At 34.6% G+C, this 17,776-nt stretch overlaps 2 protein-coding genes across 13 annotated transcripts in view; one reads left to right on the plus strand and one right to left on the minus strand.

Annotated features, from left to right (window-relative positions):
* Window positions 1-94: 94 nt before the first annotated feature.
* On the minus strand, window positions 95-11,369 carry LOC110839141 (annexin B9). 3 transcript variants are annotated; one of them, XM_022083050.2, is made up of 9 exons: window positions 11,277-11,369; window positions 10,487-10,522; window positions 10,198-10,374; window positions 9,372-9,576; window positions 8,158-8,237; window positions 6,848-6,920; window positions 5,853-6,029; window positions 4,786-4,967; window positions 95-4,460 (listed from the first exon to the last, which is right to left on the minus strand). In XM_022083050.2, the coding sequence occupies exons 2-9, from the start codon at window positions 10,514-10,516 to the stop codon at window positions 4,410-4,412; spliced, it is 975 nt and encodes a 324-aa protein (XP_021938742.1). In that variant the 5' UTR covers window positions 10,517-10,522; window positions 11,277-11,369; the 3' UTR covers window positions 95-4,409. The 3 variants fall into 3 exon arrangements, with proteins under 3 accessions (XP_021938742.1, XP_021938725.1, XP_021938734.1); XM_022083033.2 differs by lacking the exon at window positions 11,277-11,369 and adding an exon at window positions 10,999-11,167; XM_022083042.2 differs by lacking the exon at window positions 11,277-11,369 and adding an exon at window positions 10,613-10,731.
* The window catches only part of LOC110839083 (palmitoyltransferase ZDHHC20-B), a 37,964-nt gene continuing 31,473 nt past the window's right edge, over window positions 11,286-17,776 (plus strand). For 2 of the 10 annotated variants that reach the window (XM_022082985.2, XM_022082952.2), the window contains exons 1-4: window positions 11,862-11,929; window positions 12,524-13,022; window positions 14,060-14,086; window positions 16,944-17,038. In XM_022082985.2, the coding sequence (XP_021938677.1) occupies window positions 12,881-13,022; window positions 14,060-14,086; window positions 16,944-17,038 (264 nt within the window). In that variant the 5' untranslated portion in view covers window positions 11,862-11,929; window positions 12,524-12,880. Of the gene's footprint in view, window positions 11,358-11,836; window positions 11,930-12,523; window positions 13,023-13,064; window positions 13,383-14,059; window positions 14,087-16,943; window positions 17,039-17,776 lie in introns of those variants that run through there. The other 8 variants (XM_087340203.1, XM_022083007.2, XM_022082934.2 and 5 more) reach the window with 7 other exon arrangements.

Consider the following 17,776-nt stretch of genomic DNA (forward strand, 5'->3'; position numbering starts at 1 on the left):
AGTTGAAGGAGACTGGATTTTGTTGGCCGAGGACAGGGTCCGGTAGAGGGCATTGGTGAGTTCGGTGATGAACCTTTGGGTTCTGTAAGTCATCTAGTTAGTTAGTTATGTATTATACAGAATACATTTTAAAACATTTTGTAAAATGTTATCAAGTGTACATGCCTTATACATATAAGTGCACCAAATTTACTTTGTGCTAATGCTACAGAACAAAAAGAACCCAGTTTATCACCCAAATGTTCTTGGTAGCAAAATATACTACCTGTCTACACACAATCTTTTCTTCAAAATAGATTTCACAACACACAACAATATCTGTATCTCAGTCTACAAAAGTATATATCGTGGTAGATCATTATTTTTTTTTTTACAAAATTTGACAGACTCTTACATAATAAAACAAGTTATCTAAAAATTAGTAAAAATATGAGGCCTACTTAAAAATAGAGCATTATGACAGCATTATCATAAACAAGACAATACCCATGCATATGGTCTACCTATATGTTTATGCAGGTTGCATTAAAAAAGGCAAAACATTGTTTTAAGTTCAGAGTTGCGCATCAGCCATCTTGAATATAAAATATTTAAACATTTTTCATTTTAACTTCACCTAACTGATTGTCTTTTTTTTTTTTACACAGTTTCAATATTAACTTCACAGATATTGTTCTTTCTTTCAAGCTAAGAATGCTTTATTTTTGAAGTTTTAATTCAGTTGAAATTATTTTATGTTAATGGGATATGGTCAGGTTCAAAGATAGAATTTAATTTTTAATGGTTGGAGCATGAACATCCATTCAGATTATACCAGAAGCAATTGTGGATTTTGTGGCTTATACAAGCAGATGCTAGATAATTTAAATATACCCTGCTCTCTGCAAAATAATGGCCTACCATATTGGAAAATAGGATGAGGTAAGAAATGAGTTTTTTTAAATAGACTTTGGCATTACAAGTTATTAGTGACAGAACCTGCTTGAATGTAAATAATGAAGGACATAAAATGTGAGGAATGTGAAAGCTGTGTAATCAAAACCTACATTTACATCTGTAAGTAGCGCAAGCAGTATTCCACAATGTTTTGAATATTTTCTATGACTTCATCATCGTATTGTGCCTATTTCTGCAATGGCCACATAACTGTCACATTAGGGCACTGTCAGGTAAAGATTTTAAATCCTCCCTACTTTCTTGCCATCAGTATTATGAGCAAATACTCCTAATTATGATCTTAAGTTTAATATCAAACAGACTTCCAGATCTATGGAAATAAGCCAACATTAATAATCTTAACACGTTCACTGCCAAATTCAATGTAAGTCAATTTATCAGTGAGTCATTAATAGTCCAAGTCCAAGCATGGTCCTTATACAGAGTTATTCATAATTCCCCGACACATTACAAAAAATTGCCAGACTTGAATGGTGCAAAGGATGGTAAAATGCGACGTGCTGATAGAAAGAGAAACTCTCCAAATTTCAGCGACAAAGCTACATTTCATGTTTATGAGAAGGTGAACAGACACAATGTGCGGGTATGGGGAAGTGAAAACCCACATGCCACAATTGAGCACATTCGGGATTCACGGAAACTGAACGTTTTCTGTTCCATATCCAGGGAGAAGGTGTACGGGCCATTCTTCCCCAAGGCAACCGTCACTGGCATGCCCTATCTTGAGATGATGCAGGAATGGCTAATGCTGCAGCTTCATGATCACAGCAATGCCTTCATTTATCAGCAAGATGGGGCTCTGCCACAGCTACCACAAACAGCATTTGCCACAACACTGGATTGGATGCATGGCTGCCAATGACCATGCGCTGCTTCGTTGGCCACCCCGATCACCTGAGGCCATGTGATTTTTTGTTATGGGGTACGTAAAGGACCAGGTCTTTGTACTGCCTCTGCCACAGGATCTGCCTGAGATGTGAAGATGAATTATGGCTGCCATCTCACAAATCGATCGTAACATGCTGCAGCGGGTATGGGCGGGAATGGATTATTGGCTTGATGTCTGCCGCATCACAAAGGGCGGACACATAGAACATTTATGAGGTATGTAAAATAAACTTGGAGAGTTTCTCTTTCTGTTGGCATGTCCTATATTACCATCCATTGCACCATTCAAGTCTATAGTGATTTTTTGTAATGTGTCAGGGAATTATGAATAATCCTGTATAAAGATACTAACAAAGATTAAATATGTAAATATGAATCAGTAATTTAAAAATATGAAAGTTTAACATGTACTGAGTTTCCAATTTCTGGATATCTATTATATAATATAATATAATATATATATATCAAATGAATTATATTCTTAAAAATAAATTATAAAAACATTTTAATACATGAGATGAAAAAAAAGGAAGTTTCACTTCTGCTACTTCTGAAATATCATTTTGGTTATCAAAAATTCATTACACTTTTTTAGGTTCATTTGCATTCTTGCAGGGTACCTACCAAATCAATCCATCTGTTCACATGTAACGACATGGGAATGGCTAAATGGTTTTTCATTAAATTTGATATTGATTACTTTGACTACAATTTATCAACACATTCAAATTTTGGTTAAGATCAGACAACAATAATGGGCACTTGATGTGAAGACTTACATGTATTTTTTGAAAGAAAGTGGGTGGGGAATCAAAACCCAGGTAATTCCCCTGCCATTCATAAAGGTTAGATACTGGCAAATGCACAAGAATTGTTATACAAATTGTTATTCAAAACAGACAGTCATATTTCATTTTTAATCAGAACAGTTTTTTCTGTCTCTTTTAGTCTTCAGTTTGTTTGTTCACTGCAACTAGCAACACCACATTCTGTCACAGTTAAGCGCTCCGTTACTACTGAATCAGTAAGTACAATTTGCTCAGGAAAATCTAAGCCATATTTACATGTTATTTGTTCACCTTAGGAATTAAAACAAACAATAGATATTTTGATGACTACTTTGAGAAATAACAGGGTCATTTGTGTGTACTGGAGTCAACACAATGGGGAAAATGTACTTTTTAATCATGTCACATTTCATGTTTATAGTCAGTGATCTGACAGATTCCCTGGATGAAATTCCCTAAATATATATCTATGTATACACACACACACATAATCACTATTATCTGTTCCTACAATGGCCTTCTATTACTGTAATAAACACAGAAAATCTTTATCTCCAAAAATCCAAAGAATACCAAGCTAGTATCAATAAACAGTGAAGAAATAGGCACCATGCTTGAAATATTATTGTAGTATAATAATGCTTTGTTTTTAAAGCCTTCTGGCTTGTCCTCAAATTGCATTCCGTTAATAAATTCTAGGAAATCATAATGATGGGTGCTATTTTTTTCAACAAATTTAACATATACTGTTATGTATCAATACACCATGGCCCATTTCACTGCCATGAAAACTTGGATCTCTCATATAAATATAGCAAATGGTAGTAAAATAATGAGCCTATACATTGAAATTTCTTCCTTCATTACCATTGTAAGTTACTGGTTGCAGTCAATATATATTACTCAGATTATGTTTTAATTACTCCCCCTTCCCCAAAATAAACTAAAACTGAACTCTCCTGTAAAAGTAGCAGTAAACAAACAAGTAATCTCATTAACCCTTTGAGTGCGAAGGATTTATTACCTCACCAGCTCTGGAATGTCAGAAAAAAGTACAAATACTTATTAAAGTTTGTCACTGATGGCACAGAAACAAAGTCAGACTGGAATGCATGAATGAATGACAGAAATACTGGTATCCAACATTAACTTCACTTCTAATTGTTTCCTTAAGCTAATATCAGTAGAACCATTAGAGGTTAAGATTGTTCTCTTTCCTGCATATATAAACAAAAATATCAATAAAGCTTCAGTTCAGAAATTAAGATACAACTGTAGAAAACAATAGTATTTGTGTGTGTGTATAAATATATATATATAAATTGTCACAACATAAAAACATTCAAGAATTTAATGATGTTTGCAGAAGGAACTTTTTTTAAGCCAGTGTTTTACCACTGCTTACTTTCCTGCAGTACAAAAATTAAAAACTTTAATAGTAAAAACCTTAAACATCCATGTTCTATTCTCAAAATCATGTAAAATTAATGAAGCAACAACTTCATTATGTTTGTCTACAGGTACATTACTGTGTTTTCGAGCTTGATATTTAGATCAATGAGAGATACAGTTATCGAGAATGAAAAGAAAGCAATCGAGCAAATGAAAATACATATAATGAAACACCAGTCTTCTAGAATGAACATGGACTTGAGCTGTGCGTAAGTCCAACAAATTAGGCACTGTTTTATAAAATATTTATCTGTAAATGAAGACACTATGTATATAATGTCTTCACATCTGTAGAATATCAATGACATCTTGAGGTCGAGTCTCCTAATCCACCAGTGCCAACAAAACCTTCTTGTAATCACCAGTCGTGTCCCCCTGAGAAAATGGATTTTAATATTATGAAGTACATTCTTAACTTACAGTATGAAAAAGCAAAACAAAAATTCAGAAAGAACCCCACTGATATAAAGGGAACATAAAATATAACACAAGATGTGTTTGTTATAACAGTTAGGCTTATATTATAAATTGCATCTAAGATACTGTTTCTAAAGCTTTCAAAGCTAATGGACTGGTAGAAAAAGTGTATAAACCCTAACTGAATGCCATATATGTAAAAGAAACTACATGATCTCTTTTCATACTTTTTTACAGCATTTGTTAACAAAATATCATTTTAAAATAATAAGTTATAACTTACAGATATGAAACTGTCAAGAGTCTTTCCATACTTATCTTCAAAGGCCTTCTTTACATCACCTAGATCAATTTCAGAGCGTGATACAATGATGCGGATCAATGTTTTGTCCTTAGTGCCAAAGCCAGCCATGCTGTCATGGAGACGCTCGGCAAAAAATCCAACTTTGCTCTTAACGCATTTCACTATAGAGCACAGAAAATATTATTATGAAAATACTGACATTAAGTGAAGTGGAGACATTGCACTAACGTATCAACTGAGAGAAATTTAGATTTTCAAATGATCAAATCTATTTGTGAAAAATGTGTAATGTGTACATATTCCTGATGTCTGTACGTAAATACATCAAAAACTGTATATGAGAAAATTTGTATTGTCCGAGACCCATAACTATCGTGTAACAAAATCCAAAATGCTCTTCTGAATTGTGTTGTGTGGAAATTGATCTCGGAAAGTTGAATGTTGCAGTTTTAAATCTATTTCTGAGATACCAATATTCAGAATAATTAATTTTTTTTATTAGTGCTTGCCAACTCAAAAACCCTTTAACAGGCAAGCACATAACAAAACAAATCCTAGCAATACACTAAACAGGATTCTTCAAAGAAAAGGGGTCATCCAAGGAAACTGTTATCCCTAAAAACCTTTATAACTGACAAAACAGCAGCAAAGGAACATCTAACAAAGGGGACAGATCTTAGAATTTTGCTTATACTAAAAATGGAAAAGTCGTGAATTAGTGTAGTACACACAAACTAACACTATCCATGATGGAATAACTTTTATGTACACATTTGTCAGTTTTGCCATGTAAGGTGCAAGTTCCAGCTATTTCATTCTTGTGAATTAATTACTTTAACAAAATCAGATGAGTACAAATTTTCTCCATTCCTTTATTATAACATGTATATTAGGTCCAAATATTCATCTCAGCATTTCATTCTCAAACACAAGATAACCATTTTCCTTCTTTAGAATGAGAAACCAATTTTCACTTTTATATAAAATAATATGAAACCAAGTTTTATATATTCTGAAAATACTGCTACTCTGCACTTTATAATTACCTATAGCAAGTAATCCTTTCTCAATGCCTCCTGAGAACTCCTTTTTGATAGCTACTTCAATATCATGACCTGCTTGCTGCTCGTACTCCACAAATGTCTGGCGCAGCTGTTGATAGCTACGTGTCACTAGCACAGAATTGAAGACGGATTCATCTGTGCCCCATTGTTTCTTCTCCCCTAAAATAATATATTATATACCTGTTACTTTGGCAATTCACTCTGATCATTTTGCGTGGAAGAATCCAGAATAATAACTAAAAAAACCCAAAATTGTAATTATTCGCATACATCATGGTAATAAGTGCACACGCTTAAGTATCAACATTTTAAGATAATGGAAGCTGTTTAAAACACATTAGTAACAGCAGAATTCATATATGTGGAAGAACTTAAAAATAATTAAATATTAATCAAAATATGCAATGCATACTTTTTTCATGAAGGTCTCAAAAACTTAAACAGTCTTTCTTATGTAGACAGAGAAATGTGGATGTTAAATAGAAGTTATTTAACATCAATATTGACCTTCCTGAGCACATGATGAAAAGAATGACAGTAGGAAAGGATGAAACACACAAGAAAACTGCTCCAGCATTGTTCTGTACATCAAACATCTCAGGAACAGAACAAGTCAGGTCTCAAATTGAAATCCAATTGGAGGGAATCTGTACACAAGCTGTAATAATATAATGGAACATAATCATTTTGAAATGAAGCATGTACATATTTTTGTGCTCTGATACAAAGGCTGGTGCTTCAATGGATAAATCTTTTACAGATTATTTTAATAAAATAAGTGACTTATTTTTATGGAAGCGTATTATCATTGTTCACAGAACAGAAATTTCATGTCGCAGGAAATCAAGTAAAATGAAGACGGATTATATGTAAATAGATGTTTGTATAAGTTTCAGAATATGCATACATATATTACCACCAGCAGATACATCATCTGACCTGAGACGCTAAGCCTAGACAGAATAATACCAACAAACCTGCAGCTATTAATGCATGTGCATCAGCTCTTGCAGCTGATGGGTCCACAGTCTGGGTTTCATCTCTATTACCCTGGAAAGATAAAAAAGCTATAAAAGAGCAGACACATACATTCATGTGTGCATGTGTTTATATTTTTACTGTCCATGCTCATGATGCTATAAACCACAGTTTCACAAACAATGCTAAAAAATTAATAGAAAAGAATATTAAATTGCAGTCACTGCAGAATCAAACCAAATGAATTAAGAAAATCTGAACAATGTAGTAGAAATGAGTAATTCATACAAAATTTTCGAGTGAAGAGGCTGGTCACACAGGAGACAAGCGGCATGGATATGAAGAGAATGTTAAAGTGGACCTTGTTATTGTTGCAATGGGGTGAGACTATGAATCGACAAAACTGCAGCTTCTAATGGGCCCAATGCCCATTCCCCACATGAGAAGATTTTCCCAGAACCATTTTGTACACTATAACCTTACAGGGTATAAACCTGGGCCATAGTGAGAAGCTAATAACTAACCCCATGAGGTATGGCACAGCCTAAAATTAACCTTCGTAAAATGGAAAATGAAAGTGGTCACTGGACTCAACTGGCTCGCACTTACCACAGCAGGTTTTTAATAACAGGATTTTGTGGCCACAGCAATTTATTGATGGTTGAGTTACTACCACCTTTTTCAAGGAAGATGTTACATTAATAAAGCTGAATGTGTATAATTAATTGGATAGGACTGAGTAAAAATGGTCATGGCCCATTTTAAACTTCTATGCTGAATTTGCAAAGAGGGATGGTGAGGGAACCCCCCCCCGACCCCCACTCTAATGCCAAGATTCAAAACTGGAACCTGCTGAATACAAGAAGTGTTAATGACTACTTTGTGATATTTAACATGTGAAGAGCTAAGAGTGAGAGGGAAACAAACTGACAAAGAAATTAAAATGATATCCTTAATTAATTATAACTTATCACATTTTCTCTGTCAGTCAATGTGTATATAAATATTTTTTCATCATCTTTGAAGCAATTTTTTGTGAATCCACTTCAAATATAACATGAAAGGATACTGCATTTATGTTGTCTCATAGTTAGTAGTTACTTATTTTGTGTTTTCAATGTTTGCATTGGTAAAAAATACCACATACACCCATTTCCCAGTATACCTGATCAATAAAGGCTTGCCCTCTCCCCTCTATAGACACCATAAAGTTTCAGAAGAAATGCCTCTTGAACACTTAATATGTATAATTAAGATCATCTAATTATCAGTGTATGTAAAAGACGCTTCTGTGACCCAGATTACTTACCATGCATAAAGAAACCAAAAGTCTCTTGAAATGTCCAGATGTGTCACCTTTTAAATCACTTTCTAATGATTTCCCATATACTGAAAGAAAAGTAAAATATGTTTTGAAATAAAATGGGACCACCGGCTTTACTTCCCCTCTGAATGAAGTTGTAACCTTACAAATCCATTGACCTCTGCCAGGTTTGAACCCATGAACCTTAGGGTCCAGTGGTGTGTATGCTAACCAGTAGTCCACTGAGGGTGACATTGCGAAGATTAATGTACTTCAATATGTCATATTACAATAGGAAAATGACAATTTTAATATAATACAATTAGTAGTAACATATGATAATGGTCAACTTAATAAAATGTGATGAAATCCATAACAATACTTCTTTCCTTTTTGGGAAAGTACATGTCTACATAAAGAGATCAGAAATATTTGTTATTCCATAAACTACATTAATAATTTACTTGTTATTAGGACCATATTATTTTTTTCTATTTTCAGGTCCTTGACTGCATTTAGTGATGTTATAAATGTTAAAATAGTTCTTAGATCTTAATTATAAACTGAAAATGTGATTGGCACTGGAGAAAGTTCAAAGATTGTTTACAATTCTTACACTGGAGGATTTATGTCACATGTACAGAATGAAACTGTAATGTGTAGAAATATTTACTGGAAGTGCCAGAGTGCAATATAAGTATACACACTAGGTTAATATTCCATATTACAATGTGTATACATCTGCATACAGAAATATGGACTGAATTTTCCAAAATCATTTACTTTCAGCCAAGAAGAGAATTTTGTGGTGTTAATGAAAAGACTTTTACAGAACTTACAAAGACAAGTATTCTGTTACATACAACGTTTTGGTATTTTTGTCAAAATTGGTCAAAGCATCTTCTGCACATTTAAACAATAATTAAAGAACACCAAAGGCCATAAAGAGCTTACCAAAAGTTACTGAGTTAGTGCACATAATTACTTATTCCCAGATCCTTTAAAGAATTCTTGTATAAATATGCATCCTTCAAAAATTCTGTTTACTTACCTGGTAAAATAATGTATGCATGGTTACATTATTCTTAAATAAATTATTCGTTAATTAAGCTGTGTCAGATGGCTTAAAATTAAGAATACCAAGCTCTACCCATGCTGATAACAAAGCTATGTTACCTGTACAACTGATGAATGGAATGATCAGATGTAGTATTACTCACAGTTTTCATAAAATGCTGATATTGTGCGGATACCATAATTACTGAGAGTGCACAGTATCTCAATTATGGCTTCTTCATCAGTTCCCACTCCACTCACTGCATCATGAAGTTCCTTTGCATAAAACTGGGGCAATGGTGTCATGAGTGCTACAATAACATCTTCAAATTTGCCTCCAAGTTCACTTTTTAGTTCTTTAACTAGGTCCTACAAAGTAGAAAATGGAATTCTCAATTACATAATATAATCTCAGTCTGGAATTTGATTACCAGAAAATCTTCAACCACGACATCATTTTAAATGTTCTGGAACTTTTAAAGTCAGTGCTTGAACTATATACTATATATTTATCCCAACTAACCAACCAATGAATTATATGGTACAGATGATATCTTGAAAAGTTGACAGTTGCTCAGATGGTCAAGAAATTTCTTGCTTTAATAGAACTTGAAGGCTCATTATAGTAATATATCTCTTAAAGGTTATAATGATATGTTTTGCATTCAATGTTTTACTACCTCCATCATTCTATATATTAAAATAAAGCCACAATGTTTCAAGGGCTGGTGATGGCTCAGTCTTCAGGGCTTTATTTTAATATATAGAATGATGGAGATTGTGAACAAGAAAAAACTACTGAACTCTCATTACACTGTTCACAAAAACCTACTGTTGGATTACATATGATTGTTTCCCAAGTACTCCCAATGAGGTTTCTCTGACCAATAGTTCTGTATGCTTCTCTCACTTCTACCAAGTGTGCTACATGTTACATACACCTTGTTGTATCATGTATATAACAAGAGCATGACCAAGGTTCAAATTTACCTTTCCATACAGAGTTTTGAATGCTTCTGAGATTTCTAGCCTTTGCACTATTCCCCTCCTGGCCAGAACATCAATAATGGATTGCTCATCTGTGCCAAATCCTTTCATAGCCTTCCTGAGGGCTGCTGCATCAGCATTAGCATCAAAGGGCTCTGCAGGATATACACTAGGAGTACACTGAAAGTAAAATTGTTCAAATGCTCATTACTTTAAACTAAACTAATAAATAAGGAATCATATAAAAGTCATACTGTGTGAATAAATTATTCTAATTATCAACAAAATGTACCTTGAATGGATAGTACTGTTGGGAGCTCATTATGATCTGAAATCACACAAAGAGAAAGGGTGGTTAAATATACTTTCATGAAAGCTGAATTGAAGCATCAACACAATATTCTGCAACAATAAGTACAATGTGTGATGGTCACTGGCATCTGGTGCACACTGTTTGCTTTGATACCACACAGAATGTTTTATACTATGCTGCGTTGATTCCAATAAATTTTACGCATTTTTACATGCTCTACCCATCTCATCCTCATTGGTTCTATCAGTATGTCACACTGTCATTCGTCAAACAGCTGTAAAATCCACATAATGAAACACTGAAAGGTGCCAAGTGGGTGTAACCTCAGCTTTCAAATTTTGCCAGTGAAGTGGAATGTTTTTGTGTATATGATCTGAGGTTTTCGGTGAGTATGAAGATTTCCCAGAAGACAGAAATCTTCAATGTTTTTGTAGTTATGCAAAATAAAATTCACAAATGCATAAAGAAGAAATAAGCCAAATTTTACAAACCTGAAAGGATGATGTGGAAGAATCTTAATGAAGTGCTTGAAAGCTAAATTATATTCAAATGGCCTTATCCTAACAGACGACTTTCTAGACTGATCTCGTAAATTATATCCTGTGAGTAATTCACTTGTGACGTGATTCACACCAACCAAAAAGTTATGGGCGGAGTCTTGCGCAAGCGCAAGACATCGTTCTCTTCTAGGTAACACCATTGCTGCTTACGAAACACGTTGCTGGAAATGATAAATAGAGCTTTATAACTATAACGGGAATTTGCTTACACAAAGGAGGTTTTGTCGTGGCGGAAGCCTTGATTGTTCAAACTAAGGTCTGTTGCTGCTGATGAGAGGTTATCCCGTCAGGTAACTTGTCCTTCGTGCAAAGGATTTTGGTTTGGTGGTTCTCTTGTATTTGAACGCAGAGGGGGCGGGAATGCTTCGGCTGAATGCATGAAAACATGAGGTTGGAAACCGGTCTATGAAGCTAATTTTCATGCATTGTGTTGACACTGTGTACAGCAGAATGAGTTTGAAAAAGTTCTTGGTTATTTACAATAAGGTTTATAAATGAGAATATGTATTCACAAGGAATAGCTAAGATCTCTAGCCTCTTAAATATACATCTACATGAATTTCTAGTTTTGACACCTGCCACTAATCTAATAATTTTATTGACGTAAATACGTCTATACGGAAGGGTCATTCGGCAAAAAAGTGAAAGGAAAACGTGTAAGTTCCATATCAACAATGTGCAAATATGGACCGACAACAATGGTCAGCTTGCGTGCATTGTTATGTTACCTAAGAAACGTCATCTGTTTACTCGGCATTCTTATGTTACATTACTGCCGTCAACAACCTGCTTATTGCGGAAAGAGCTGAGCTGTGAATCGGTTGTAGAAGAAGTGCGTCGTAGACTAGATAATTTTGTGCTGGTAAAAACGTTTTAGAATATCACAAGTACTTTTCTTATATAAGAATTATTACATTACATTACAGAGACGTATTTACGTCAGATTCTCCGGAACCGTGGTTCCACTGTCAACCTTTTTATAAAGTGAATATATTTTTACTGTTTGATGAATAACCCCCCAAAATTATTCCATACTTCATTATAGCTTGAAAGTAGGCAAAATATACTGATCTGAGTGTGTTAGTGTTGCTGATATGCAACAGAGATATAACTGAATAACATGCTCACTTAACTTATGTATCAATTTATCAATATGATTTGTCCAATTTAGGTGATTATCAATTTGCAAAACCCAGGAATTTTGTATTTATTGACTCTTGTATATACTTCCCATTATAACCAATACTTAAAGCATATTGTGGTGAGTTATTTGTTACAAATTCTATTATTTGTTTTATCTAGATATAGGGCCAGCTTGTTAGCAGTAAACAATTTACCCATATGAGACAGAACTGTGTTAGATGTTGTTCAAGGGGCCAGTAGCTCCGAGAAACTTGAATGTTTTTTGGGTTGGGGATCACTTATTTGTCTTCTTTTTCTTATTTGCGTACAACAGCATCCACTGGGCTACAACATGGGCTCTATAGGTTTCGTAGAAACAGGAAGATAAGAACTATAAAGAGAAATAATTATCTGAAATATTATTACATATCAGCCTTATGAATTGAAGCCTTGACAAATTTGTAACGTTCAGACTAAGATAGTTCTTCATCGTTGATTTTACTGTAGTCGCCTTAATTTTTTCGAATGACTCTGAACATGCGCCAAGTTTTAGATGGCAGTGATTTATAAATAACCTTGTGATGTTGAATTTGGTTTGGTTGGTTATAGTGTAACGAAAGATCGTGTGTGTGTGATTATTGTGTATTTATTGTGCGGTTAAAGAAATGAAGTTATCGAGTAATCGGTAATAATGGCTTCGGGTTCCGAAGGAAGCAGAAGACCAAGAGGACCTTGCGCATGGTGTGTCAGTGCTGTGAAATGGATTCCGGTTATATTTATTGTGACAATTATAGTATGGTCCTACTATGCGTACGTGATCCAGCTATGCTCACGTGAGTAACATGTTTGTTCAGTTAAGTTGTATGCATTATAACTTCGATTGTTGGTGGTTCGTCTGGGTTATAGAATTTACAATTTATTTGTTTAGTCAGTTATATGAGCAGGAGGTTGATGTCCTTATTTCCGTGTTACTGACAATTCTGCCCCTCCAAGTCGCATCAAAACTAATTAGGTTAGTTTCAGGGTTGGAATTAGGAGATTGCCGTTTAAAATGTTGTTAGTGGTTGTGTTTATGCTACAGTGATGAATTGATATTGGAAGAATTTTTTGGATAGTCGCCTGTTGTGCAATAACTTTGTGGTACGTGCCCCATGGGTGGGAGGAGTTGAGATTTTGCCCCCAAAAATGGCGAGGTAAGCACGAGATATATCACCATATATCTACTGTAGTACGTACATACTGTTAAGTGATTATGAGTCTCAATTTATATGCCATTTTTACAAGACTGGGTTACACAGTAATTGTCACATTTGAGAGCACAAGGACTACACTTGTACGTAGGAAAACCTCTCCTTTTGAGCACTGTGACTTGCAAGTTAGTGTGTATGGTACCTACAATTTTAAGAGCACTTCTGTAGGAAATGCTTGGGCTTCCTACAGGTGTTCTGAGAAACACTTCCTCAGTTTTACTTTGCTCATTTCTAGGGAATTCTTGGACATTTACTGCAAATTTATTACTGTAATCACTTATTTCCATGTGAAATAACACTGGAGATTGCTGTGTCCTTTCAGGGCCCGCTAATGATGTACTATTGTATGTTCAAAGTCATGTACACCATTTCCATACAGTTTATATTTCATGTTTTACAGACAGTATTAAAGTGAAAGCTGAGAAGTTATATTGATAGTGAAATATGTAATGAACTCAGAAGTTTGAAATGGACAGAAGATTAACAAATGTATTTCACTGATAACTGTATTACAATTGAAAATGGCATCAACCCAGTGGATTGTCTGCTGTCCTTAAGTACCAGAAATTATTTAGTTTAAACTAGTGTGTTTGATTCTAATATTTGCTTTCCTTTTTCAGTAACTGTGACAGACAATGTAGAAAGGGGTGAGTACCTGTAGTTATTTTTCTGTTTAAACTAGCATACATTGCAAACTTCCTATGGCTTGTGAACAGTGGGGCTCAAGTCCTGTTTCTAAAATTAAAGATATCCATTTGTTTTGTTTTACTGTTATGCTGAACAATATTGTGAAGTTGTTTCAAGTTATGGCTGTGAAGAAGGGTGACATTTATTGAAAGTCTGTGCATTTAGATTTAAAAAATGGTAATTTCTGCAATAATGCAATAGTTAAATTCTAGAAAAAGTATTACATTGTAGGTAAATCCCATTATGGAATCAGATGAAGTGCCAGTTTTGCCAAATTTTGTTTCCTGGCACCAGATATTGTAAATGATGTGTGGACAGTGATGGTGGTCAACAGACTGAAATGCATGTCTTGGATGAGTAAAGAAAATTGTATTTGCAAAAGATGATTGGTGATTTTATAACTTATATATACAGCAGGAAGAACCCAGATAAATCTTTAAAAATGTTATTGTAGGTCAAAAAAGAAAAAATTATGATTACATGTTTAAACACAATTAGTAAGTCATTTGATGATAGCATTTTACAATGGTTGCAGCATGTTATGAGCATTTGATTTATTTTATTGAAATCACTTTTAGACAGAAAAATTGTTTTGTATCATTTGTTGCTGACCTTTTTTCAGTTCCAATAATTTTTGAAGTCAAAAGTTGGGAATTTTTTGTGTTTGGAAGGTCTAAAATGGTGAATATTTGATGGCTACTCTGAGGCAGTGTCCTCCTAAGAGCAATCACTGCGTTAGTTGCATCCTTTCCCAGTCGATCAGCTGTATTGATAGTAAGATTGCAGCAGTATGGTGGAGTGAAGTTTACATACCTGTGTTACAGGAGATGCTGAAAATGTTTCCCATTGTCTTGGATACATTCCCATTCCTTCTAAACGTAGTGGCTCACACCCTATGGTTATTCTCGTATATGGGGCACTTCAAGATGGTGAATGATTGTGCAGTGTTCTTTTGTGTGTAAATTGATTGAGTACACTTTAGTTTTTAAATATTCTCACTGACATAAGATATCAATCACAGAAACTATGTTTTGCTAATGAATCACATAGTTGTAGTGTGATCACAGCTGTCGGTTTGTAAGGCTGTAGTTTCATTATCTATTACTACTTCCAGCTTATTAACATGCCAGTTGTTCAAGTCAGATTGACAAAATTATGAAGTGTTTCTGTTTAGAACTAAGATGCTTGTTAACATTCTTCTGAATTTCATGTCTCTACCTACCAAAGTCATTGTTTGTTACATAAGATTTTAATGGAAACATGAGATGTTGTAGGTTAAACTTCAACATGTTCTACACAGAGGGAATCTTAAACAACACTGAGGCATATCTGAATGTCACAAGGAAATATAAGTACCACTTCATCTTATCATCACTGCATGGTCATAGTGACTTGCTTCAACTAATGCAGTGATTATTCGTAGCAGATAGGCCATGCCCTGGTGTAGCCACCAAATATTTCTTTCTTATACTATACAGGTGTTGCAAAAGTCAGGACACTCTTAAAATGAAAATACATATGAATATGTTGTATTCCTTTTAATTTTGCATATACTTCAATTGTTTTTATGTGTGCCCTTACAAATAAATGTCCTTACTTTAAGTATTCAAAATGCTACCATCTACACTGGTAACAGCTCTGCAACCTGGGATGGCCCATGTGTCTTAACATTTGTACCATTCTGAAAATAAACAGAAATACTACTTTTTTTAAGTTTTGCCAATTCCATGATGTAATTTTTATGGCAGTGAGCCAGGATATCTCAGTCAGTATAGTGACTAGCTATGGGCTGGACAACTGGGGTTTCAATACCCTATGGGGGAAGAGGATTTATCCTCTAGCCTCTGCATCCAGATTGGCTCTGGGGTCCACCCAGTGGGTACAAGGGTCCTTTTCCGGGGGTAAAGTGCAGCCAGAGCATGATGCTGACCACTCACCCCCATCCAGTGCCAAGGTCAAGAATGAGTAGGAGCTTACCTCCTCTCCCCCCAAGTGACCTACATGGCATGTAGCAGTACTGCTTAATTTTTATGACATTATTGTAGTGCAGTAAAATTTTTGTTTTACATATGTCTTGTAAGAGGAAAATTTCATCACACTTTTTCCATTTGCTGTATTGTGTCTGTAGATTGTCATTGGAGCAGCTCTGTTGTTGTTGTTGTTGTTGTTTTTAGTAATTAGTTTATGCATGTATTGAACCTGTGAGAGGATAACTCACAATTCTTGTATAAGGCATTTCGTTAAAGGTATCAAATGTGTGGGACAGAGAGGATGATAACATCCTGTCATTTTGTCTCTCACCCATAATGCAGTGTTTCTTATTCTTCTTCTTGTACCCTTTTTCTCTCCTACATGGAGCATAGGCGCCTCCTTTCAGAGGTTTCTGATCTGTTTTTTTAGATATTTGGTAGGGACTCCCTGGATGAGTGATAAGCCCATCACAAGTCCTCTACCAGAGACGTGGGTGAGAAATATGCTGAATTTTGCTTGTAAGGTTCTTTTACATGCTGTAAATCTACAACAGGACCGCCGGCTTTACTTCTCCTCTAAAGGAAGTTGTGCTATGGATTTTTATTACCCTTAGAAATCCATCAACCTCGGCCTGGTTTGAACCCACAAACCTCGGATCCATTGGCAAGCACATTTTCACTAGACTACCAAGGTCAAAATAATGCAGTGTTTGACACCAGTATATGCTCCCCTCAGATTTAAAGCACTTCTGATTTCTGACACTCGTGCAATCTATATTAGAGTGATTTGTGTAATATTTTCTTAAGTTAATTATAATTATTGAAACTCACGCTTGTTTTATTTCAGTGCTATACCTCATAGGATATCACATCCTGTTTGCTGTTTTCATGTGGGCATATTGGCAAACAATTTTCACAGAAATTGGCAGAGTTCCTTCAAAGGTATGCCATTAATTTTTAAATTATTTACTAAATGACAGTCGATTTTCTCTTATGTCCACTGCTTTTCCCATAGCTGATTATAGAACCATACTTCCCAGTTTTCTCCAGTGTTCATTGCTTTTAATGTGGGTGTTGATGAACCATACTTTCATTGGTGCATTGTGATGTAGAACACTAACTGCTCAGCAATATAATAGCACTGGACATGAGCATAATATAAGTCTTTAGAATACATAAAAATGTATTACTGCCATTAATAGTGTGTAAGTTATAATACAAAGCTTGTGTGCTTTATTTGCTATTCACCTATGTTTTTTATTATACCTGTTGTTTTTGAAGTGCAGTCCAGCATTTAAGTATTTTTATTTAATGGCACATATTTCTATGCATCTTTTTAAATGAATCTTGAAGTAATCAACATATTACTTACTTCCTCTACCATTATTCAAACTACTTGTATCCTTAAATGTAGAAATTTTGTGTTTTAATTGCTGCTTGTTAATGGATGTTTCATTGTTGAATTGTACAGGTTAGAATTTTCTTATCCTTCTAACGTTAACCTCGCTAACATTTGGCTAGCCTCATTTAAGATGCACTGTGATCCTGGGGAAAACTGTTTCATTGCAGCTCACAGAAACTGTTTTTACAGACTGGCTTCCATAATGAGGATTATCAATCTTCTTATATTCTACTTAATCTTTGATTCTTATTTAAAGTACTTAATTTGATAAATACTTT

The sequence above is a fragment of the Zootermopsis nevadensis genome, unplaced genomic scaffold (assembly GCF_977971745.1).
Source record: "Zootermopsis nevadensis isolate Lab colony 2312 unplaced genomic scaffold, Znev_1.0 Znev_ptg000061l, whole genome shotgun sequence".
Taxonomy (NCBI): Eukaryota; Metazoa; Arthropoda; class Insecta; order Blattodea; family Termopsidae; genus Zootermopsis; species Zootermopsis nevadensis.

Bases quoted from the DNA above. Each gene is read 5' to 3' on its own strand.
- LOC110839141 (XM_022083050.2), bottom strand. From the start codon at position 10,516: ATGAGCTCCCAACAGTACTATCCATTCAAG. The intron at 10,375-10,486 runs GTACATTTTGTT...TTTTACTTTCAG, and splicing joins AACAGTACTATCCATTCAAG to TGTACTCCTAGTGTATATCC. The intron at 4,461-4,785 runs GTAAGTTATAAC...CCATTTTCTCAG, and splicing joins CTCTTGACAGTTTCATATCT to GGGGACACGACTGGTGATTA.